This window comes from Eumetopias jubatus, unplaced genomic scaffold (genome assembly GCF_037043125.1).
Source record: "Eumetopias jubatus isolate StellerSeaLion01/CBP00866 unplaced genomic scaffold, mEumJub1_p1.0 scaffold_17, whole genome shotgun sequence".
Taxonomy (NCBI): Eukaryota; Metazoa; Chordata; class Mammalia; order Carnivora; family Otariidae; genus Eumetopias; species Eumetopias jubatus.
The window spans coordinates 32,523,198-32,548,739 of record NW_028274823.1 but is presented as its reverse complement, the minus strand read 5'-3'; the positions used below and the strand labels follow the sequence as shown (position 1 = coordinate 32,548,739).

At 46.8% G+C, this 25,542-nt stretch overlaps 1 protein-coding gene across 7 annotated transcripts in view; it reads right to left on the bottom strand.

The window, feature by feature from the left end:
* Positions 1–25,542, bottom strand: part of PIK3AP1 (phosphoinositide-3-kinase adaptor protein 1) — a 127,676-nt gene that overhangs the window by 23,739 nt on the left and 78,395 nt on the right. For all 7 annotated transcript variants that reach the window (XM_028098478.2, XM_028098477.2, XM_028098476.2 and 4 more), the window contains 5 exons: positions 14,499–14,594; positions 11,758–11,955; positions 9,004–9,069; positions 6,993–7,198; positions 3,593–3,665 (listed from right to left, as the gene is read on the bottom strand). In XM_028098478.2, the coding sequence (XP_027954279.1) occupies positions 3,593–3,665; positions 6,993–7,198; positions 9,004–9,069; positions 11,758–11,955; positions 14,499–14,594 (639 nt within the window). The remainder of the gene's footprint in view (positions 1–3,592; positions 3,666–6,992; positions 7,199–9,003; positions 9,070–11,757; positions 11,956–14,498; positions 14,595–25,542) is intronic.

Sequence of the window (25,542 nt, the reverse complement as noted above, 5' to 3'; positions counted from 1 at the left end):
AGGAACCATCTTGGTGCTGATGGGTAGAACATTCTCTCTATGGTGGATTGTGTGTGGTCCCCAGTTGTTCTTGTTTAGTGTCAAATTAGATATGGTTTAATCTTCTAATAGTTAGGACAGTAATTAAAGCCCCTAATGTAAAAAGTAAAAATACTTAACACCTCCCCATAAAACCTAGTCAGAGGGTCTTCTTGAAGAGTAGAGGGGAAGGGAAGCAAGGGCATTTAACCATGTTCCTTTGAAAAAATGTAGACCTTGACCATTCTAGTGAAGAGACACTGGTGGGTATCGCTTATTCAGAGCCTGATTAGCTTTGGCTGAACTTTGTATAATGTTCCAAAACCCAGGATTCCGGGGCTGGACCCTGGATGGCGAGTCCCAGCCCAGTGCACACACCCTGGGACGCCCTGCCTGAGAGGACACCAGCTGCTGGACGGGTGGGTGGTCTGTACAACAGTGCTTCCATGTGCCAGGCACTGTGCGAGACCCCAGCTAGCCCCTAACTTGTTCAATCCTCACAGAAACCCTAGTGGGGGAGGCACTTTTATTTGTGCCACTTCGCAGATGAGGACCGAGGCTCAGTTGGGGGACTTATCTTGCCCATGGTTCCCAGCTAGTTAGGGGTGAGCAGTGGCTAGGAACTTGACCCCAACCCTGATGGCCCAAGGGCCCATGACTGTACCCTTTACTCCTCAGCACATGTGTGTGTCTTGCTTCAATATCTCCACCGGTTGGGTGGTAAAGGTGTGATGACACCCAGTGGGCTCAGTTCTGGAGCCCTGGCTGCCCAGTACTCATAACTCCAACACTACAACTCTCTGGCCTTCAAATACTCATGCACCACCGAATCACAGCTTTTTCGAGGCTGCCTATGTGTCAAAGCATGAAATGTTTCATTTAATCAAGGCTTCTATCTTTGGGTTCATGTGCTCTAGTTTTAAAAGGCACCTCGTCCCTTTTCCCACCTAGAACCTATTGTCTGACCCTAAGATGACTATGCAGATCTTGAACCAGATTTTTTGCCTTCAGCCAGGAGGGCAAACACGTGTGAGCTTCGGTGGTGGAAGCATACATTTAAGATCTAGTCACCCAAGCAGACATCTTAGGATGAACTCTCTGACCTTCTGCCATGGTTATAACCTCTGGATGCACCTTTTCCCAAACGGTCAAAATCACTAATATTCAGCAGGCTAGTACCATATGCAAAATACTGTGTTAGGCATTGTGGGGCAGGCTCTAGCTGGGAAAATCAGACCTACACAAGTAAAAGACTAACTCATAAACTACCTAACGGTGAAGATCATGCCGTATGGGTCTCTGTCTGGCAGAGAACCTGGCACTCAGTTAAGTGTTTGTGGAATGAATGAATGGTGTTACCAAACGTTTTATTCCAACAGAGACTCCTTGAAGCCCAATCAGTGTACTGTCCTACATGCTGGGGGCTCAGCAGAGCGCAGAACAGACAAGCTCTTGCCCTCATGGAGCTTACGGTAGGTGGCGGCAGGGAGATGGGCCAGAAGATAACCATGAGAGTAGGCACATAAGGTAATTCCAGTCTGTGATATGTGAAAACAATGGGAGCAAAGGCACAGTGAGTTGTGAAGGATCGCTCTGGAGAGAATGTGGAGGCCTCTCTGAGGAGGAGAACTTACAGCCAAACTTTGAAGGAGGAAAGAGCCAGTCAGTGAAGACATGGGAAAAGTGGAGGGGGGACAAAGGCCCAGGGGGGGGGCTGCTCTTGACTTGTTAGAGGAACAATAAAGGAGTCCTTTGGGACTAGAGCATGGGGTTGAAGGGGAAAGTGGAGGTGAGCTCAGGGGTGAGACCACGTAGGGCCTCTCAGGCCACAGTGAGGAGTGTGATTTTACTCTGGGTGGGACCAGAGCCCCTGGAGGGTTTTGAGCAAGGGACTGGCATGATCTGATTTTTTATTTTTAAAAGGTCATTGGCTGCAGTTTGGAGGATTAACTGTAGAAAAGGGAGAGTGGACACGGGGCGACAACTGAAGAGGCTCCTCATTCATCCAGGAAGAGATGATGGTGGCCTGCCTGCAGCTGTGGCAGGGGAAACAGAAATAATCAGATTTAAGATGCATTTTGGAGGCAGAACCTCTGGGAATTGATAGTTTGAATACAGGAATGAAGTAATAGCAATCAGAGGCACAAAAGAGAAGTGCTGGGTGAATGGAAGGGACAGTAGGTCCTATAAGTGCTCAAGTGGGGAAGGAGTGCAGTGGCCCAGGAAGGCCTTGCCGAGCAGAAGCTGCCGGGCTGGGTCTTCCAGCCCACGAATTTTCATACAGGTGAGAAAGAAAAGGCATGAGCAAGGGGCCTGTGGAAGGAAGATGTCATTTTTATTTTTTTTATTTTTATTTATTTTTTTAAAGATTTTATTTATTTAATTGACAGAGAAAGAGAGACAGCGAGAGAGGGAACACAAGCAGGGGGAGTGGGAGACGGAGAAGCTGGCTTCCCGCCGAGCAGGGAGCCCGATGCGGGGCTCGATCCCAGGACCCTGGGATCATGACCTGAGCTTAAGGCAGTCGTTTAACCAACTGAGCCACCCAGGCGCCCCAGGAAGATGTCATTTTTAAAGTCTGGGGTGTCACCTGCCTAGCCAGGGTCATGAGAAGTCAGGCTATTGATGGTAGCTGAAGACAGACTACGGAAGTTATACATAAACTTAGTCCTTCATTTAATGGGGCTCTACTCAAGATCCGAGAGCTTCTGAAAGCCTTTTATTGCCAGCTCTACTTGGTATAAGCTGGCCAAAATAAATCAGAGACCCACCATGCTGGAGGTTCTTGGTGGAAATATGTGATGTTGGCAAATGCCCCTCACTGCTCAGGGCTAGGGGTGCTGAGAGGCCTCGTCCTCAGTGTACACAATTGGAATATATGGCCCTGCTTTGGGCCCCCACTCCACATGGCAGGAGCCCTGCTACACCTGAGTCCTGGCTTCTGAAGCACTGTGTGGTGCGGACACCAATGATATGCTATTCCCTGCTTCAGTCAGAAACAGACACTATGTGCATGAGTTTTCTCCTGTCTCTGCTCAAAACACATGTCTTCCTAAATGCCCAGGGGAGAGTCAGGTGCCTGGGGAAAAAGTCTTATCATCCTCTTTGAGTGAAGGGATGGGAGATGCAGAGGTGAATCCATTCATTCACTTGCTGACATGTCCTATGTGCCTGGTACTAGAGATACAGAATAAACAAGACAGGGGCTCCTGGGTGGCTCATTCGGGTAAGCGTCTGACTCTTGGTTTCGGCTCAGGTCATGATCTCAGGGTTGTGGGCTGGAGCTCCGCACAGGGCTCTGCACTGAGCGAGGAGCCTGCTTAGGATTCTCTCTCCCTCTCTATCTCTGTCCTCCCATGCCCCGCACACTCTCTTTCTCTCAAAAAAAAAAAAAAAAGGAACAAACAAAACAAAGCCATTGCCCAAAAGAACCTCACAGTACAGTGGGGTACCCAGATCTGTAAACAGGGTAACAGGCAAGCACTCTGCCCATGCAGGCCACAGCAGAAAGGAGAGTTAGGGACAATGGATCATAGCAGCCCCCCCCAATGCAGCACCCCCAAAAGCTACATACCTGCTTGCTTTCCTGATTTTTGCTTCTCCCTCTGTCTTCGGGTGATGCTGTCCCTTAGCCGTTTAAGATTTTCCTGGAAAAAAATTTAGTTCATTTTAAAAGTATATACGAGAAATATACCCTCCAGGCATTAAGAGTTTCTTTCAGATTTTATGCTGTTTACAAGATACATCCCATTGCAATAACATCTCCAACATGCAAATGAAGCTGAGTGCATTTGTAATCGGCCCCCAGAGAAATTCAAGTACTCTTAGAAGTTGTGCCTGAAGAGAAGACCCCTTTCAAATACAACAAAGCGTCTCCCCACCCCTCTGGTTCCCAGCTCCTTCCCAGCCTTATAAGCCCCTGCCCTCCTCCTTGTAGGCTCCTTTAGCCAAGCCAGTCCTGTACATGTTCACAAACGCTCCAGGCACATATCCGCCCGAGACTGGGTTTTCCTGCCATTCCTCTGACCATGAGGGGGAGGATTCCTCCCCATGAGTCTGTTTCAGGTCTTGGTCAAGGTCCACCTTCCCCCTTAAACCTCTCCAGACTGCTCCGTTGTGCAGCCTGCTCCACCTGGCGCTGAGCTATGCTGCCGGGCCCAGTGCATTTGTGCATGTGTGTGGCTTTGGGGAGGGTGTGTTGTCTCTTCAGAGAGACCGTGCACTCTCAAAGGGCAAGACACGAGGCCGTACAGCTTTCTGAAAGCCTGCAGTCGGGTCTATCAGTCATTAAACAAATGTTGAATAGACATGTGAGGGCTGAAATTTGTTGCTATTTTAGTCAGTTAACAACTACCTCAAGGTGTCTGAACATCCGAGAGAAAATGCCCCAAGGACTAACGTCTAGACATCGAGAAGGGTCCCATGGGGGAGCCACGGAGGCCAGACGGGGAGGGGTGTTTGGGCTGTGACTACAGCTGAGACTGAGCTTGTCCAGGAAGCAGCAGGAAACACTGGAAGGCGTGGGCTGGGCACAGCTTTAAGGTCTGACAGACTGGAGGCGGGAGGAGTCGGCAGCAAGGAGATCCACCTAGACACTATGTGGCAGGCACATGACGGTGACAGAAGCTGGCCCCAGGGGAATGGAAAGGAAGGAGCAGATGCAAGAGGAAGAATCACAGAGCAGGACCAGGCAAGACATGCAGCTGGCTGGATATGGGGGACTGAGGGAGAAGAGCCCAAGGGATGGAAAGTCTCTGGAAGTGTCTGGAAGGTAACAGTGTGGTGAACAGAAGTAGGGAGCCAGGAAAGGGAAGCAGCCTCCAGGTACAGTTTGTTGCTGGACATGCTGCGAGTCATGGACACCTCAGCAGGACACACCCAGCTGGTGGCTGCAAGGTGGGACTGGAAAGGGGACATGGACTCAAGAAGAACCTGAAGGGACCCTGGGTGGTGCCTACTCACAGGAGGGGAAGTGAAGGAGACAGAGAAGTGGACAGACGCGTGGAGGAAAGGGAAGATGGGGCAGCCTGTGGAATGGTCTTCACACCCACTGGTCCCTGGACGGGGGATGCTCTAGAAATACCAAGAGGCTCTTGGGGCACAGAGTAGTGTCAGCTCCCATGGGCTGGGATTGCCTGCTATGTCAAATATGAGCCCCCATTGTCTGCCACACCCAGGAGTTCTGGGCAAGTTCGTGGGACCAGGAGAAGCCTCTCGGATACAGATGGAGACAGAGCGCTAACATTTGTTACGCGTTTACTGGGTGCCGGGCATGCCGAGTCCTCTACGTGGTTTACACTGTCCAGTGTTCACCCTTCACATTTGAGGTGGGAAACAGAGGTAGAGAGAGGCCGAGGTCATTCAGCCCCAAGTGACAGAACAAGGATGTAACTCGGGCTGCCTGGCCCCGGAACCTGCTCTTAACGATTGTGCAACATGGGCACATGACCTGGTCAGGAGAAAGAACACTGTTGTTTGCCCAGGGCCAGGCTGTCCCGGGAGGACGGAGGTGGGCCGGCAGAGCAGGGGACCCTCTTGCAGGGAGCACTAAGAAGGCAGAAAGTGTAGCGAAGGGAGCACAGGCTCTGGCGTGAGAAAGGGCTCCTCTGAATCCTGACTCTACCTCTCCGAGCCTCAGTAGTCTGTAGAATGGGAACAATGGTACTTCTCTTGCATGCATGCTAGAAGCAGCAGAAGAGATTAGGTCCATTCAACGCTGAGCATTGTCAGTAGACTGCTGGCACAGCTGGACAGATGCTGCTCGATGACTCACTTCCCCACTCGTCACCACTCTGAGACAGGACTCCAATCTCAGCAGTAGGTGGGTGCTGCCCCCACTGCCTCTCCCCCCAACGGCAGGTGTGTCAGGTCTTCTGAGGACAGAGGTTAGAAGACACACCATGGGGAGGTGGAGAGAAAAAGCAACCATTCTGGTCCTGCCTTGCCCTCCACTTAATGGGTAAGTGGTCTTGGATATGTCTCCTAACACCCTAGGCACAGCTTCCTCTTTCTAATATGAAGGAGTTGGACCAAGGAATATGCTTCCTAAGGTCAAGTTTGAGTTCTCTGGATTGCTTTAAATTATGCACAGAGTACACGTGTGGAGTTATATAGATTCTTACAAAAATAACAGGAGTCTTGGGCGCGTGGGTGGCTCAGTCGGTTAAGCGTCTACCTTCAGCTCAGGTCATGATCTTAGGACCCTTGGATCGAGCCCTACGTCGGGCTCCCTGCTCAGCGGGGGAGTCTGCTTCTCCCTCTCCCTCTGCTGCTCCCTCTGCTCGTTCTCTCCCTCTAGCTCTCTCAAATAAATAAATAAATAAATAAATAAATAAAAATCTTTAAAAAACAAAACAAAACAGGAGTCTCCTCTAGGAGCCTTGTCCTGCATTTCCAGTCTCCTGAGTGGTCACGCTTGGGATGGCCATGGCGTAGCCTCCCCTGACCTCTGCCTCCGCCTTTGTATACGTGCCTACAGAAATACAGTTTGCGTGTGAGTGTGCTCTGACTTGGGTGGTTTTAGGTCTGTGACTTGTTTTGTTGTCTTAATCCTATTTCTTGGGAACTGTCCAAGTTCTCTGAGTTCAAAGGTGTGACAGTTCTGTGGGAGTGTTGGCACTACGAGTAGAGAGAAGGGCTCTGAGAAGAAAACAAGCTGGAAAGCCAAAGTATAGGGCCACGTGCAGAGGGAAGCGGCAGCTGAAAAATTAGGGTTGACAGGTGAGTCTTTGTTCCTGATCTCTAGCCTCACGACAACCAGCAAAGCCATCCAGCTCTCAGCCCGGGGGTCGCATGGGTACAGACGACAGGGGACAGACATACACATGCAACGATTCACAGTGACACTCAAAACACCAGTCATGGGCCTGGCCACAGGTGCTCCATTAGGGCAGCACACAAGACAGTGCGGACCCCGCCCTCCCTTCTGCCTGGTGGAGAAACGGACCTGAAACACACCAGACAGAGTCGGTTACCTGCTGGAAGCGGAAGGACTCCGACCGCCTCTTCTGGTTGAGCTGCCACTCTTTGAAGTGGAGCACAGCCTCATCAACGTTGACGATGCCCAGCTTCACCTGCTCCTGGAGTGTGATCAGCTGCCGCTGGCCTGGCGTTTTCATCCCAGCAAAAGGGTCATATATACTCGACTGGGGCCTGTCCCTCCACGGTCGGACGGGAGGCTCTGGAAAGGATGCCAAAACTCAGGGTGACAGCTCCCTGACCGGGGAGGGCAGGCAGATGAGTGGGGTTAACGAGGTCGGTCATGAGCTCAAGAGGATGGGTCTCAAAAGAACAATTACATGTGGAATGAAGATGGGGGGCATATGACATCGAATCAGAGAGGGGGAAGCAGCGAATAATTTCAAAGCCTGTTACGCTAGAGTAGACAAGGCCACAGCATTTTAGGAGGTAAGAACAGCATCCACTGGGCAAGTCAACAGAATCCCCCAAATCTGAATGATTGGGAAGCCATTAGACTAGCATTTCTCCACTTAGACATTATTGACATCTTGGACTGGAGAGTTCTTTGTTGTTGGGGGGCCGTCTTGTATGCTGTAGGATTTGTAGCCTCATCCCTGGCCTCTACCCACTAGCATCCCCTACCTCAGCTGTGACAACCAAAAACATCCCAGACATTGCAAAGCGTCCTTTGGGAGGCAGTGCAGGGAAAGGAGAAATCACCTCCAGTTGAGAACCACTGCTTTAGACTAAAATCCACTCCCAGAAAATAATATATGGGAAATTCTAGGAAGGATGCTTTTCCCAACACACTCCAGCCCTTTACTGTCCTCCCTGCCTCCAAGCTGCATGGGCACCATGACTGTGGACCCATGGGCATGAAATGTCCAAAAAGACTAGAATGTCAATGGAACCATGATCTAGCTCCAATGTCACCAGGCATAGATTAGGTGCTGGGTCCCAAGTGGCTCTCCTTGGGTTGTTCCTCTGCCAACCTCTCCTCTACATGACAAATTCATGGTTCTCTGCTTTGAAGATTCTCAGGAAATATGAAGGCAACCCCTCTCTTTCTCCAGGCTGTGACTCCACTAAGTTCTGTGGAGAATGAGTTCCTTGCAGACGTGATGGGGCCATTGGGCTTCTGAGGACAACTTGACATTTTACTGCTCATTTCACGTAGGGCTATCTCTGATTCTAAATTTCTCTAGCAGGACCCCCATGGGCATTGTGATTCAGGGAGAGAGCAAGAAGAAGAAAGAGATGACTTCAAAGTTCATTTGTCATTCTTCCCAAGCATTCACTCATCCATCTATCCACACCCACAAACCTTTCTCCCAGATTTGCCTTCTTCAAGGCTGTCTTTAATTGTGCTGGAAGACAGGGTGTGGGGAGAAAACAAAATGCATATGCCAATCAATTCCACTCTCCTACTACCTAAGTCCTTGGGATGCCTTCTAAAGCCTAGATGGTGTCATGTCTCCTTTTCAAAAGAATCATCAATGGGATAACATTGAATATCTCTCTTTAGCACAAGGAAGTTAATCAAGAAAAAAGGAGTGCTTATCTCCTCATACTTCCTCAGTCTTTTGAGGAGGAAGAAAAATGTTACTCAACCGCAAGCAAAATGTCTCTTAAATAAAAGCTGAACGAAAGTGTCGTTTACCTAGTACAGATAGGGTACGTAAATAGCATGGTAGGGCTGTATCGTTAGGTAAAGCCTGGGTGCCAGGCTACCCACTTTCATCCTGTTGGCACCAATCTTACTATTTACACTGTTTTGTGTGCTGTCACAGACACGTTCTGGTGTGTTCGTGTTCTCAGTATGATCAATTTGTACACTATTCTAGGGAGCCCCGATCTCTTCCCCTCTCCCCTTACCATCAGTACAGCACCACCTAAGGGGTCCCCTGGGCCTCTCTGTGTTTCAGTGCTAAGGAGACGTTACACCTGCAAATCATTGAAACATGAACACTTCTACCACCCAGAAGTTCAGGTCATACGAAAGGAAGCTGAGCACATGGGGCTTACCTTTCCTGATGCTCTCTGAGGAAACGTAAAAATTCCCAGGCCGCTCCTGACTTTTTTCTGCAAAAACTATGAGATAAAGAATATTCTAGGTAAAAGCCAAATCAGATTTGTTTTTCCAAAGGGCTTTATAATATTTTAGATATTTACTGGAAAAATTATCAAAATCTTTTACAAAAACGGAAATGAAGGATCACATTTTGGACCACTGTATGCAGTTCTGTAAGTCACAACTCCAGTAGGAGGCAACGAAGGTGCCAAAGGTCAGGGGATTATGGGATGAAGACAGCCCAAACAGACAAGGTCTCAATGCCAGAAAGACAAAGCCAGCCAGAGGACACGATGGATCATTAAAGGAAAGGGTAATGTGAACAAGGACGTGAGCTGGGCCCTGGAATACCCGAACACCTCGAAGCTGGAGAATGAAAGGAAGTGCCACTCAACACGTCAACAGGTGCCATAAAACAGAACTCAGAGCAGTGGGGCAGATACAATGCGTGCACCGCTCCAAAGGGACTTAGATGAAGTCAGTTGTGAGCAACAGACCCAGCAAAGCTAACAGGAAAAACAGAGAAGTGACAGATGCTTACTTGGGGGTAGGAATGCATAGTGATTAAGGTTCCCTGGGCTCTGGACAATACTCCCCAGATTCAAATCCTGCCTTGGCCACTTAGGAGCCATGTGATCTTGGACAAGAGGCTTGGCCTGTCTCTGCCTCAGTTTTCTTATCTATAGAATGATGATGAATACCTCCCTCCCTGGGTTGTTGTGATGATTACATGAGTTAATATATGGAAAGTGCTTAGAATGGTGCCTGGCACAAGGAAGCACTCAACATTAGCGAAAACTTGAGGTGGATGCCAAGAGCGCAGCAGTACTTGGGCATGCCAGTTAACACAACTGATAATCTGCACGGTGCTCTACAGTTTATAAATGTATTCTCCCATCTGACCCTCACAATCAGGCTCTGCAGAGTATATTAGGTATTATTATGATACATGCATTGATGTATATGTGTATCATTATGAGACCCATTTTACAGATGAGGAAAGGAAAGCTAAAGAGTGAAATGACTGACCTCATGTCCCAGGCTGGGAGATGCAAAGGCTGGGACATGAACCCAGGGGCTCTGGCCTCCAGACCACTGCCCTTTTTGTCATCCCCTGCCTCTCTTTTCTTTGCTTCCCCAGTTGCCTAGCCAAGTCCTTTGGGGATCTTTAGGAATCACTCATGCCCCTGCCCTAGCTCCCCACAGTGAGCCATAACACTAACGTTCTCTCCTTCCCTCCTGCCATTTAGGAATTATCAATATATATTCACATGCTTCTTCATTTGGGTTCCCTTAGAAGCAGCCCTGGGGACAAGGATCCAGGTGCATGGAGTCAATGTGGGGAGTGATGGAGGTGAGACAGGGAAGTGGATAAAGCCATACAGGGTGGGTATCCAGCAAGTTACTGGGGGGGGGGGCAAGCTGGGGAGCTCTGGAAAGCAATGCAGAACACGCAGCTTGGGGTTCTCCCAGCAGAAGGGCAGGGATGCTCAGCCACCAGCCCATCCATCACTGGTTGCCGGGGCTGAGGGGTGCTAACCCCCAACCCTTCCAGCCTGCCTCGCAAAAGGGCAGAGGAGGCTCTGGCTGCCAGAGAAAGCGGTCAGACTAAGAAACATGGGTCCTGACAGGCAGGGTGCAGCCAGTGGGCACAGAAATATACAGAGCTGGGGGATGTGGGCAGGGCATCAATAGTGTCTGCTACACACGCCGAAGGAGATGCTCCCCAGGGGAATGGCAAACCACAAGCATGGAGAGTACTGGCTATCCATAATGTCCCCCAGCTGTATTCCTACACAGTGCAGGATTTGCCAGGTTTAACAAACCAAGACAAAAACTGAAAGAAAAAAAATGCAATATTTGAGAAAGAAATTATTTGCTGTTTGTCTGAAATTCACATGTACCTGGTCACCCTGTACCTGGGGCTCTGGTTGAGGGCTACCTTCCCCAATTTGTGATCGCCTTTTGTCACACCTTCCACAACCTTCTTATGCTATTAAAAATGGGATGGGGATCAGGTGCACAGTTCTGACAATACTATAAGGTATTTAGAATCCTATCAATACAATCGAGTCCTAAAAAAGAGCAAAACTGACAATGCATCAGCATCTAACTGATCTCCCAGGGACCACTATGAAGAAGTCAAACCCAGCTCTCACCAACTTGTATCAGTGTAGGTAGGTAGACAGCCTAGCATAGTGGCTGAAAGCCGGGACTGTGGAGTCGGATGCCCTGAGTTCAAATCCTGGCTCTGCTACATGGTAATAGTGACCTCTGTAAGTCTCCGTTTTCCTCATCTGTACAATGGGGATGATAACAGCCCTTACCTAATACGTTATTGCAAAGACTAAACGACATGTTCCAGATAGAGTACTCTTGGTAGGTTTCAATAAATGTTAGCCATTAAAAATTAATAATAATAATATTTCAGGAAATAAAAATTTACCAGGGTTCTTGCCATTTGGAGTAGAGGTAAGTTTTTATATTGCACATGAATGCATCCAGGAAAGCCAGAACTGAATGTGATCATGGCCCATGGGCCTGCTCTAAAATCTGCCCCGAGCTCTAACCCCATCTCCTGGGGCTGGTTGGGGACCATTCAGAAGGGGACAGTCTCTGAGCAATGGTTCAGAAGTTAAGAGGATCTAGGGAATTCCTGCTGAGAAGCCCCGAACACCCCACTGAACATCATTCCCTGCCACACTTGCCTTTAGAAATGTATGGCTCATTGTCAGGCAGGTGGTGAGTGCCAGGAGCACTGGCCTCTGGCCTGGGCACCGGGACAGGGGGTCTGTTGGCCAGGTCCACATTAAAGGTCTCGTCGTCATCCACCGTGTGATACACATCTTCTTCCTGACCACCATGGTGTAGCTCCCTCTCCAAACTGGCCATTCCCATGCTGTTACCTAGAAACACAGAGAAAGGCGTCAGAAAGCAGTGACCAAGCAAACTGGTGACTGACAGTCATAAGAACAGAGAGAGTGACCATAACTTATTTGTTCAGGACCGCCCTTTGGCAAAGACCTTCCCCTATATCATCTCCTGTATGATCTACTGAGAACCCCACTCGAAGCAACTGAGAAAACGCTGTTGTCAACTTCTTTTGCCACCCATCAATGCAGCAAAAGGCAGTGAGCACTAGGCTCTATCATCTTAATTTTATTGCTGGGATTCAGTTATTCATCCCACTGGGACTAGAGGAAAGAGAGCATAGCCTCCAAAGCCGAAGGACACTTGGAACCACTGCCGCGGCGCCTGGGCAGCGGCGTGAGGGGGGCCGGGAGTTCTCCCCACCAACGGCTCCAGCATCCTCATCGAGCCCTCCCCACCAACGGCTCCAGCATCCTCATCGAGTCCTCCCCACCAACGGCTCCAGCATCCCATCGAGTCCTCCCCACCAACGGCTCCAGCATCCTCATCCTCCCCATCAAAATGACCACAGCAAATCCTTGCTGTGGACTTCCTCTGTGCCAAGTGCTATCCCAAGTATACTACCCGCGTTACCCCCTTTGACAATCTAACGACACGGTGGAATAACTACAATCATTCTTCTCATTTTGCAAATGAAGAAACTGGGGCCTTGGGGGATTAAATAACTTGCCCAAAGTTACGTTGAGCCAGACTGGCATCCAGGAAAGCTGGCTCCAGAACTTGTCTCAACCTCCATGCTCTACTGCTTTTTTTGCAACCTTTGCCCCCACTCTGCCCTCCATCAACCAGAAAGATTTAGGACAGAAGCCTGCCGCTCCCACTCTGTCCCTGGGGTCCCACAGCCATAAGGTTTTCCCTGCCCCCTTCCTGGTGATCTGTGCTGGGACCCGAGTGTAGGGTCCCCTTGGCTTTGAGAATCTCAGCAGACCCGACTGTACGCCATTGCCCCTCATACACATGAGTTGTGGTGACCTCGGGCACGTCATATAACCTCTCTCAGCCTGATTTCCCTCTGAGACCTACTCACAGGAGAACTGTGAGGACAAAATGTGACGGTAGAGGAATAGCACGCAGCTCGGCCTACACATAGTAGGTGTTCTCCTCTCACTTCCTTCTTATCCCCAGCACGATGCATTCAACGGATCTTTATTAAATGCCTGTTTGAGATACAGGAATGAATAAAGCTTGCTTCTTCTTCCTATGGGATTTCCAATCCAGTGATTTATCGGAAGTTTTTTTTAGCTGCATCTTTTCTGAGCTGTGCAGAGACCACTCTTGGCTTCCCTGTGTCCTGGTCCAGAAGACTGACAGACCAGGGGGTCCCAACTCATCCAGGGGCTCTGGGTTCTAACGCTCTGGTTTCGAGAAAGTTTCCAACTAGTGGAGAAGTTCCCACCTGTTCATCTTTGAACATCTTGTACAAGGGCATGAAGAAATTCTGGAGAGGCTTGTCTGATGTTAACAAAATGAGGTGTCCTGGGAGAGCTGCTGGCTACCTTACCAATGACAGTGATTCCCAAGGTGCCTGCCTCCATGCACACAAGTCCTCAATTCTGCTTTTATAGCGTGAAAGCAGACATAGACCATACTAAATGAATGGATACAAAGTGTTCCAACTAAACTTTATTTTCAAAAACAGGCAGCTAGCCAGGCTATGGTTTATCTACCACTACTCAGAACTGTTCTTTCCTCTTCACTGTCAAAACTACTTCTCCCATCCTGAATCCCATACTCTTAGCATCCTGCTTTCTATGCCTACTTCATCAACAGACTCCGCCCCCTGGTTTTATAAATGATTATAAATGATTGGACAGAGTTAAGGAGTTACCCCCACAATTCAACACCCTCCCTCTCTGACCTTCAATGATAATGATGACAACAACAACAACAATCATAAACCTTCATTGCTTGCTCTATGCCCAGCCCCACTCTGAGGCCCACTAGACAGTAAGTCATTTAATTCTCACAACATTCACCTGAGGACACTGAGGCCCAGGGGAGTTGAGAACTTGTCCTGGGTTTTCTAGCCAACTGAAGGGGGAACTAAATACAGATCAGAGTTCGTATTCTTAACCATGACACAAGGCTCAACTTAACAATGTTTGTGTATATTCCCCTATGTTCTCCACATTCACCAGAAAGTCATCTCTTAAGGGCACTTGATCACATGTTACTTTTCTCTGTGTCCTCCAGCCCAACATCCAGAGCAGTGCTTTGCTCATATTGGGTACTCAATAAATTTCAGTCAAATAAAAATAAGCATATGCATTTTAAAACAGGTCTTGTTGGAGGCAACTTTTACCCAAATGAGTGGCTCCAGGGGTAGGAATTCCTGACCTACTGTAACAGGCTGATGGGGCAGCTCACGGGGATGGAGTGTCTTCAGTCATCACACCATATGCCAGGTATGTGGCAGCCCATTCCTTTAATGGAGCAACCATCATACGGAACCAGGCAATGTTCCTACATTTACTTCTCTTTCCCTCTTTTTGCTTCCCTGCTCACAGTTGCAAATTACCTTCTAAAAACTTGCGGATCATAGAGTCCTTAGTGGCCCGAGAGAAACCATCTCCAGGGATTGGATTAGATGTACTGGCCTGAAGCATTTCGACATCTAGAAGAAAAGGAAACTGAGAGTTTATATGTTGTTATTCCACACAGGCAAGGAGATTTTACAGATGGATGTACAAGATTTGATGAATCAAGAGATCTTGAATCAAGAGATTCAAGAATTCATGAATCCATCCATCTTCCCATCCATGCATGCAGCATCCATTCATCCATCCATCCATCCAACTATCTATCTACTTAATAAGAACCCCCTGTAAGTGTTAGGTGTAAAGGAGAGCAACATTCACAACCCTCAGGCCCTTTCCTAGACCACAGGACTCAAAAGATATAGATATTATGCTCTTTTGCATTTGAAACAATGGGCTTAGTTTTTAAATGTATAACCATTGCATTGTTTTCAACAACCAAAAACCAATGGGAAGCAGGAATTACAAAGAGTAGGTAAATTGTGGTTTACTCAAACAACGAAACAGTACGCAACAGTTAAAAAGAACATGTTGGAGCCACTCTTATCAATGTAGTGCCATCTCAACAACATAATAGTACCATCTCAACAGCATAGCAACAAGAACTCTATTTCTAGGTCACCCATGGACTTGATTATTTATGGGGAGGAAGCACATTGACCTTTGGTTTTCACTATTAAACATAAACCCACAAAGACCAAAACTGTGTGTTGAAAACCATTCAGGTCTCATAGTAGCTTCTACTCTAACCCAAGTAACCAACAGTGCCCTATTACTTTATGACTCTGAAGCATGCTTTTTGGGAGCAAAATATTTCAGCCTTGTATTTAAAGTAGAGCTTTGATATTATCAAAGATTGCATTCACTAAGTCATATCACACAATTACCGAGAACTTATTTGCTTAGGCAAAATATGTAGTTTGAAGTTGAATAGTATACTTTGAGGAAAAAATGGTTTGAATTTAATCAATATACATAGATATGTCATTTCCTTACCACTTTGATTTTTGGGGGCCAGCTAAATCAAATCTGGTGAATTTGTATGAAGATTTTGATGCAATTATTTATGTTACATTTCCCAAGAACAGTCACTGAAAGGAGATCATGGTCACGAAGTAATGTGAAGGATAATAAACTTCATATGATATAATCCTCGTTTTGAAACAAACTATTTGTATATACATAGAAAAAAAATACTAGAGAGAAACACATCAAAATGCATATAGTGGTTATTGCTGAAGCAGTATAGATTACGGACATTTTATTTTCTATTTTATACGTGTCTTCGTCTTCCAAATTATCCACGGTGGTTTCTGGGGCTTTCATAAATGAGAAAAACCTTATTAACACTTTTTTTTTTTTTTAAAGATCCAGGTAGGGGCACCTGGGTGGGTCAGTCATTAAGCGTCTGCCTTCAGTTTAGGCCATAATCCCAGGGTCCTGGGATCAAGCCCCGCATCGGGCTCCCTGGTCTGCGGGGAAGCCTGCTTCTCCATCCCCCACTCCACCTGCTTGTGTTCCCTCTCTTGCTGTGTCTCTCTCTGTCAAATAGATAATATCTTTTAAAAAAATTTTTAAAAAAATTAAGATCTGGGTAATTATGACCAAATACGTACAATTAGATTTTCAAAGCAAAAATAACTTCAGGTTATTGAAAAAATAAAAAAATAAATTGGGGTTCACCTGTCAATTATCAGATCAACTGATTTTTTTAATTATAAAAAATGACAGATTTTAAACTTTTCAGGGACCAGACATTACATTATTACAAAGCACAGCTCTTACTTCCATACTCCTGTGATAATCAAAATATAAATTTTATAACCATAAAAAATAACACTGAATAAAAAAGTTGCAGACTGATGTTTTCGGAATGATATGGTTTATAAAAAGTTTTAAGGCCCATAAAACATTACATGCTGGGAAGGATAAATGCTGAATTCATGGTAATGGTTATCTCTGAGAGGGAGAGGGAGGGAGTACAATCGGATCCCAGAGAGGATGCACAGGGGGCTATAATATGTAATTTTAAAAAAACCTGAGACATTAAAAAGAAAGAAAAAAGAAATGCATACTCTTGATGAATCAGAATCTTTAACAAATACAACATTTAAGAAAATCAATATAAAACCTATTGCGCCCAAGAAGATTCTACTTTTGTATTTGCTTGTATATGCAAAAAGAAGCTCTGGAAGTAGATATGAAGAATTAATATTAGTGGTTCCCTAGCACTAAAAAAGATGAGGGATAAGGACTAGAGAAATATTTTTCACCATTCACCCTTTTATAGTAATTGAGTTTTTTAACCTATTGAAAAAAACAATATAAAGAAATACGGGGCTTGGATCATGTTTGTGTTACCTTGAATATAATCCAAAAAAGAAGAAGAAAAACCAATTCCTTTTTTCTACCTTTTCAGTTTATTGTTTCCTGACACAGTGGAGACATTGCATGGACTATAATGTAACTTGATACTCTCTAGTCCAAAGCTCTGCGGTTCCAAATGAGGAACCTCACCTGTCACCGCTGAAGTCTATAACGTAAACCACAGAGAGATCAGGGTGATGGAACAGATTCTGAAACATACCCGGAGGTGTTTTAATTTTAAATTTCTGATAAGAACTCACACTTAATTCATTCTTTAAAAACTCAAGACTGGAAAAATTCCACTTATTTGAGATTTCAGTGAGTTCAACTCACTGAACTGTGGCTTTATGGAACACCTTCCCCATGGAGTTAGAAACTTGGGAAGAAAGGTGTATTCTATAGGTATGAGCCCTGCTGGGAGAAGGACCCTCCTCTACCTGACGAAGACCCTGTATTATTCTCCCCCTAACCACCCCCACCACAAACTCCACCCCACTAGCCACCTGACCTTGACCCAGCCAACTTTTGAAACTCCTCACTTACATAGCAATAAAACATGGAGGAATCTATCCCAAAGTAAAGACTTGCTTGGATCAGACACCCCTAAAGATGATGGGAGGGAGAAATTCCACAGGCCTGGTGCTGCACCTTCTAGGAAATCACAGCCCCCTCAGGCTCCAGCATGTCCAAGAACCTGGGCAAAGCAGCACCAGGACAATTTCTTTTCTTTTGTTTTTTATTAAATTCAATCAATTAACACAGAGCGTATTATTAGTTTCAGAGGCAGAGTTCAGTGATTCCTCAGTTGCATATAACACCCAGTGCTCATTACATCACATGCCCTCCTTAATGGCCATCACCCAGTTACCCCATCCCCTCCCCCCCTCCAGCAACCCTCAGTGTGTTTCCCAGAGTTATGTTCTCCTATAGTTAAGGAGTTCCTTAACTTATAGTTAAGTTCTCCTATAGTCTCCTAAGTTCTCTTACGGTTTGCGTTCCTCTTTGTTTTTATCTTATTTTATTTTTCCCTTCCTTCACCTATGATCCTCTGTTTTGTTTCTTGAATTTCACATAGGAGCGCCAGGACAATTTCAATCATCAATAACCAAACCCCCCAGACTGACAACGCCAGACTGCAAGTTTCACAACCAGCCACCCATGTTGACCATGGTAACACAGTCACGCAACAGCCTAGCTGTTTTCACTAACAAAGTTCAATTTGAGAGAACTGATTTCCACGTCCAAGAGATAGATGCACAATTAAAGAAGCTACAAAGAGTGTTAGAAAAATAAAATGTGGAAGAAACTTGCCACAGCAAGAGCACCCCTGGCTGGACCTGGCGTGCTAACATAATAAGAATGCAGGCTTCTGCCTCTGGTACGATGACCCTCATCCTAAATATGCTGGGGGTTTTGTGGGTTAAAGCATTAAAAAGAAAAAAAGAATGAGCACTAGTAATAAAACATATCACTATCGGGATCCCTTGATACATTGCACTGAGGAGGACCCAATACCATTTCTATGGTATTCTTCCAAAAATTCACAACCTCGGTCCATCACAGAAAACATGTGATGAACCCAAACTGAGGAGCTTTCTACAAAATAAGTGATCAGCACTCAAGACAAGGAATGACTGAGGGACTCTTACAAACTGGAGGAGACTAAGGAGAAATAACCACATGCGTTGTGAGATGCTCTGTAGGCTCAACGTCTAAGATCCCATCAGCATCTAGCATCTTACCTACGGGGTTGGGGAAATCTAGTGCAGTGTGAACAGGGCCTAGAGGTCAGTTGGTGGTACTGCACCAACACTTAATCTAGCTTTAGTAATTATGCTGCAGTTATGTAAGAGCTAGTATCAGGGAAATCTGGAGGAACGGTATACAGGAACACTAGCATTTTTGCAACTTCTCTCTAAGTCTAAAAGTATTTCAAAATAAAAAGATTTTTTTTGTTTTTTTTTTGGTTTTTTTTTAGGAAAAAAGGAGAAAGAGGAGGAGGGGAGGAGATTTGAAAGGCAGAGGAGGAAATGCAATGGGAAAACTAAAGAAGCACATCCCCCAGGGATGACCTACGCTGACCCTTCCCTGTCCCCCTACAGACCACATTACCTTCCAGTGACACTTGTGAGCCATGCACATTGAGTACTGTGACCCAGGTTGAGCTAAATGAGCCACCTGTAACAGATCTTCTTCCTTTGTAATCACGCCTTAACTGGATCCGCTAAATATCTGTCCTGTGAGCTTAGTAGAGTTATTTCTCCTCCCTGAGACACCTGGAAGGGTGAAGAGAGGCTTGGGCAGTAGGGTCAAAATGCATAGGTTCCAATTTTGATTCTTCCACTGCTGGCTGGAGGACCGCGACACCCACCAGTCTGACACCAAGCAGAGTTTTTAGATCCACCTGATGGTTCAGGCACCCAAGATGACCATGACCATGCTGGCACCAGTCTATTCAGGAGGACGCAAGATGCAGGCCAGCAGGATGGCACCAGGTGCCATTCCTCCTCGAGGGTAGTCTTTGTGCCAGCCCAGCAGCTCACGGGCAAGGAGAGGCAATCTGGGTCAGGCAGGTGGAGAGGCCACCCTGGTGAAAAGCCCCATGGTCCACGGGAGCAGCATTTCTCATGACCACTCCCTAGGCAGCCTCCCAGGGTCCCCACGAGCAGGCCAAAGTCACTGCTCCCAGGGAAGCCCAAAGTGTGCTGTCCCTTTGGGGTACTTAGAGTCCACATATAGCTCCTCCCAGTTCCAGATGCAATTTACCAACCAATTAGGGGTCATTTTTATCATAGGCAATGTTGCCTAGAAACATAGTTGACATTTGACTCTTATTACGTTACCAAGGTAACAGAGCTAGAAAGTCAACTGAAGGTCGAATTCTCGAGCAGAAGGGGAAATGATAGCTGTCACATCAACTCTTCGCCCACGATTATCTTGGGTCAAGTTGTTTAAATCCTCTCAGCTTCTCTCTTCCTGTCCGTAAGACGGTGATAATAGTAGTATGTATCTCATAGGTTCGCCATGAGTATTACATGAGAAGCTGGCCAAGTGCTGAGCACAGTGCCTAGCCCAGAGAAAAGTGCTAAATAATGCTAGCTGCCATTACCATTACGATTATTACTATTATTGTTATTATTAAATTCTATACCCAGGTTAATGTCCTAAGCAGAGAATAGTTTTTTTTAAAAGGACTGAATTTATACTTCTTTTTTTTAAAGACTTATTTCTTTATTTCAGGGGGGGAGGGGCAGAAGGGGGTAGAAAGAAAGAGAGTCTTAAGCAGACTCCCTGCTGAGCGCAGAGCCTGATGAGGGCTCAGTCTCACAACCCGGAGATCAAGACCTGAGCCGAAACCGAGTTGGATGCCTAGCCAACTGCGCCACCCAGGCGCCCCTATACTTATTCTTAATAGTAACGTTGTTGGAAGTCAAACCTCCTTCAGAGTAATAAATGCTTATGGGTTAATTCTAATATCTGAATTTCCACACATATTCTCAAATATCACATGTATTACATTTCCTAGTAAAGAATTATACCCATTCAATATTTTTATATTTGAATATACTTAAAGCATAGGGGAAATCTTAAGATAACAAATGCCAATGCTTTACAATAGAATTATGTGTGGAAATCTGACTCACACACAAGGCTTGCCAAGCATTTTCTGGACCGTGGCTCTTGACCACCAAGTCCCAGACAGAAAGAGCTGCAGGCTTCTCTCCTCCTTTGCCAAGGCTCTGCCCATGCAGCCCAGACCCGAGCTGGAGGCCCCATGCCCATTTACCCTGTGCTTTCCAGAGGCCCATCACATTCTTTATTCGTGGGCTCAGCAATGAACACAGAAATTCTAGTAGCTCTTCACTGCCTTCTGGCCCCATCCTGTGCTGCCAGGATCATAGGTAGAGGCTGATCTTAAAGACAGAGGCTAAACCCAGAGGATGCGAGGCACGGCTGGAAGAGCAGGATGGGAGCAGTGTGCAGGGAGGACGGGGAGGGTGGTCTGCAGACACAGGAGAAAGCCTGGGGATCTGCAGTCAAGACCCTGACTCATCTGCTCAGGGTACAATCATAAGTTAGAGGAAGGCAGCAACTGAAGCAGACAAGCAACAGAGGTGAGGGCACTGGCCACTGACTGAGTGACCAGTGCAGGTCAACATCACGGTCAGAGGTGGCAGTTACCTGCATGGACTCTGGTATCCTGGAGAACTGGGCTCAAGCCCTGGCTCTGACTCTTACTAGCTCTATGGCCTTGGGCAAGATAGCTGAGATCACTCAGCTTGTATATGTCCAGCTGTAAAGTGGGGATACCTAACAGTACCTACCACATAGGAAAACCGTAGGGGCCGGTGGAGACAATGCTTATAAAATATTTAGCAACATTGCCAGGCACTAAATATTAATGGATGTCATTATTATATAGAGGCAACCTAGACAGTGTATTAAGTTTTCTATTGTTACTGTAAAAAAGTTACCACAAACGTAGTGCCTGAGAACAACATAAATTTATTACCTCACAGTTCTGTAGTTTGAAAATCTGAAACGGGTCCCACTGGGCTGAAATCCAAGTTTTGAGAGGACTGCCTTCCTTTCTGGGAGCTCTAGGGGAGGACCTGCCTCCTTGCCCCTTCCAGTTTCTAGAAGCCGCCTGTACTCCTCGGCACGAGGCTCTCTTCCTCCGTCTTCGAGGCCAGCAATGCTGGACTGAGTTCTTCTCACGAAGCCCTCTGTGGTCTGTTTTCTGATTCCTTCTTTCACTTCTCAGGACCCCTGTGATTATACTGAGTCTACCCCCATCATTCAGGACATTCCCTTTATGTTAAGGCCAGCTGAGTAGCAACCTTAATTCCCGCTGCAAATTTCCTTCTCCTTTGCCAGGTCATCGAGCCCTTTCACAGATTCAGGGGCTCTATTGTGCCTACCACAGATGGAACCAAGGATCAGCACAGTTAGCCTGCCCCAAATCCCCTTCCTGTATGGGGCTGGCAAGGGCCATGTGATATAGGGCTTAGGGCACACTCAAGCAAATCCACCGTGGCCACACGTGGCCTCAGCAGCCCTGGCCTGACGAGGGCATTACACGCTGCCTCAAATGAAGTTACCTAAAAATGACTTTCTTTCCGCTTATATTTTAAATAAAAAGATTCTTTTTATACTGAATTGAACATAAATTATCTCGGAGGTAGACCAAGAACAGCAAATATATACACTGGCCTCCACGTCCCTATTCTGTGTCCTCAAGGCAAACGCTCATCAGTCCTAGCATTCTTTCTGGCCACAGGACCCTCAGCGCAGCCCCTCGGGCACTCAATACCAATGAACTGACACTGGCACATGAAGTTACTTTTCAAACACTATTTGCCATATCTGTATTAGGCAGTAAGTCCTAGTAATAACAGACACTACCCTTTGTAATAATAAAGAAAGTGCCCAGTTGTTGGGAGTTCGTGAGTAATAAGACTCAAACTCTAAATGGGACAACCCCCTGTGCACATACAAATCAGGCACACGGTGAGTACCACAGCAGTGGCTGAAATACACCGAAAATTCTGCAGGTGAAGGCAGTTTGCTTCCACACAAAGGACTTTTTTGTAAAGGAATCCCTCCATTCCTGGATGCTCAGGGTTTGTACTTCAGATTCCAAGCACTTAACCTTCATCACTTGTCAGTTAAAAATAAACTAAAAAGCCCGAAAATATGCTGGTCTAAGGAGAAAGTGCAAAGTTCTTTCACTTCAGCAGAGACGGAAAGAAAAAAAAAAAATATATATATATATATAACAAGGAGACCCAGGGGCCACAGTCTTCAGGGAAGAGCCAGCTGCAGAGTTAAGCTGTACCTCATTTAGGGAGTCAATCAGAAAGAACCCATTCCTGGGAAGAAGCTTGAACAGATGAGAGAAATCCTAGGCAGGCACTTAATTAAGGAATGAGTCAAGAGCAATAATGAATTTTCAAAGAAGCCCATATGATACTCCTCAGGGGACATAAATCTAGATCATTTAGCTGCGGTGGAAACTCCATCCAGATTATGTGTTGTTAATTTAATATAAAACCCAATCTGAGTATATAATACAGTAAAATGTCAGATGCCGAGAGGCTATTCTTCTGGAAAGGCTCTCAAGCCCTGAAAGCAGGCCAAGAGAATTTTCTTTTCAGCAAGTATTTTTATAGCCAAAAAACAGCCATAGAGCCAGGAGCAGCCTGGGAAAGCATTTGACGATGACCTGAAACCTGACTGGTTCCACCTGCACTCAGGTGGAATAAAGTGCTTTCACTGGTCACGTCGGCAAGGTAGTCCAACTTCCCCATACGCTGATGGAGAAGTGGTTGGAGGGAGAGAGACAGAGGGAGGGAGCGGTGGTCACACACACACGGGCGGGGGGGAGGGGGAGAGAGAGAAACAGAGAGAGTCAGAGAGGAAGGAAAGAGCAATCTGAAATTACAGGGGCTAAGGAGGAGTGGGCAATGAAGAAGGAGGGGCTAAGGATGAACGGGACTAGGAGAAGCAACAAGTCTGGCCGGTCTCTTAGGCAGACGAGTGCCTCAATACAGCACTCCTGGCCGGCACACAGACACTCTGCCGGCAGGAATCTGTCCATGAGCTGAGTTCACGGCAGGGTGCAGGGGCACCACGACTTGCTAAGTCGCACACCCTCCTCCCCTCATTCTCCACGGCACTGTCATGGTTTGTAGTTATATGTGTAGTGATGCGGTATTTTGTTTCATACCCAGCTCTAGAAGGACAGCTCTGGGAGGCAGGGATCATGCCGTCTTGTCTACTGACTCCCTGTCACCTGGCACGGTGACTGAAACCCACGAGGGGTTTGAGAAATACTGCTGAATGAATGAATGTGTGAATGGACAAACGGGAGGAACAAGCACATGAATATGGACAGGGAGGTGTCTGGGCTTTGTGAAGGACTCTGGGCATTTTCCAAGCCGAGAAAAGAGAAGGCAGCAGGAACAGTGTGAGCAAATTAGAGGAGACGGGGAAGGAAAGGGCAGCCTGGAGAAGCCACTACCGCCCAAGACGTCCCACGCTCAGGACCCTCTAACAGATGTCTCACCACCACCTATCAGGAAAGTCTTTGCACCAGAATGTCAACCAAACTACTCCACCCCCCAAAACCCAGAACAATTTTCTATTTTCTGGCACTCTCAAAATCAAGACATAGTTGAGCGCCTGTTGTGCACATCATTGTGGACGATACGCGCTTCTTAACCGAGGTGGGAGCCAGTAACCAGAGAAGGACCAGAGAAGCACATAACCAGAGTGCAAAGCCATCAGCTTGCAATGCCCCCAGGAGAGCGTGACCCATGGCTATCCATGTCCAGAGGGGAGCAAGTTCACTGCAGGTGGTGGGGATTTTATCTTATTAGCTTTTAACACCTTTAATCCAGCAATGCTGTCACTAAGTGCCTACGTCCCTGACACAGTTCCCCTACACCTGGAGGAATAGAAGCAATAGAACTCAGCCGGTGCCTTCGGCCTCCCTTTGCCCCACTGGGTCAGTTTCAGCCTTCATTTCTATTTAGTGTCTGCATACGCTTACCCTTAATAAAGATATTTATTTCTTATATAGTAATGTGAAGAAGTTGAAGGTTTAAATCTGTCTTGAACAAAAAATTCTCCAGAGAATTGGGAGCAAAGTTGAAGGTCTGATAAAGACACAGAGTTACCACCTGGTGGCAGCATAGCTAAACTAAAGACCGTGAGTGTGAGGGTGGGTGGGAGAGTGTGTGTGTATGTGTGCGCGCGCGCGCGCATAGACCCACAAAAGTTCGGGGGAAGGAGATCCTGGAGCAGAATCGAAATCTCAGGGTCAGAAGCCAACATCACGCCCCCGCCCCCACTTCATTCAATGGGGGCCGTTTCCCTCACAACCTTGCTACTTAGTGGTTGTTTGGATTCCCTTTGGGGAAGGGGACTTCATTCCTAGCCCTTTTCCAAAACTCAAGTCAGAAAGAGGCAGATTTGTCCAGACAGAGTTGGGTGACCTCCAAAGAAGTAGTAAAGAACTGGCCTAAAGCCTGTACTCCATAATGTTCGTCCTGGGAACAAATGTGGGAATGAATGTAGCCTAAACTCCTTAATATGTTTACTTTCAGCCTCGAGGGTTCAGTGGTAACAAAGGTGGGGCGCTGACCAACGTGGCTAGTGAGACATTTAGAAAGAGCTCCTGTCTAAGTGTCCCTCCCAGATCTGAGAAGGGCAGGCCAGGAGAGTATTCTCTCCCAATGGGGCGGCAGGCAGACTTGTCCCCAGGAATGTGCTGACCCAGATTCCTGACCCAGTCCTCCCTCAGTGGGAGTTAAATAAGCTACTAAATTTTGGAGCCTTAGTTTTCTCCCCTGTGAAATGGAGCTAATTCTATCCACCAAGGCCGAGGACACTTGGGCAAAATAACAGATGAGATAAAAGCAGTCTGCTTACTAAAAAGGGCCGGCAGATGTTGCAAGTTATTACTGTGCCAGGTGGTACTGCAAATACATATCTTAGATTTATCAGTTTGTCCTGCTTATTTAAGGAACTAGACCGTCTTCTCTCCTAGAGAGTCACTGCTAATAAAAGGAACGGTTCCTCCCCAGGTCCAAGTTGCTGCTCCTTCTGGGCCAATAGGTAAGTGGTCCTTCTCAAGATTAAACCACAGAGACA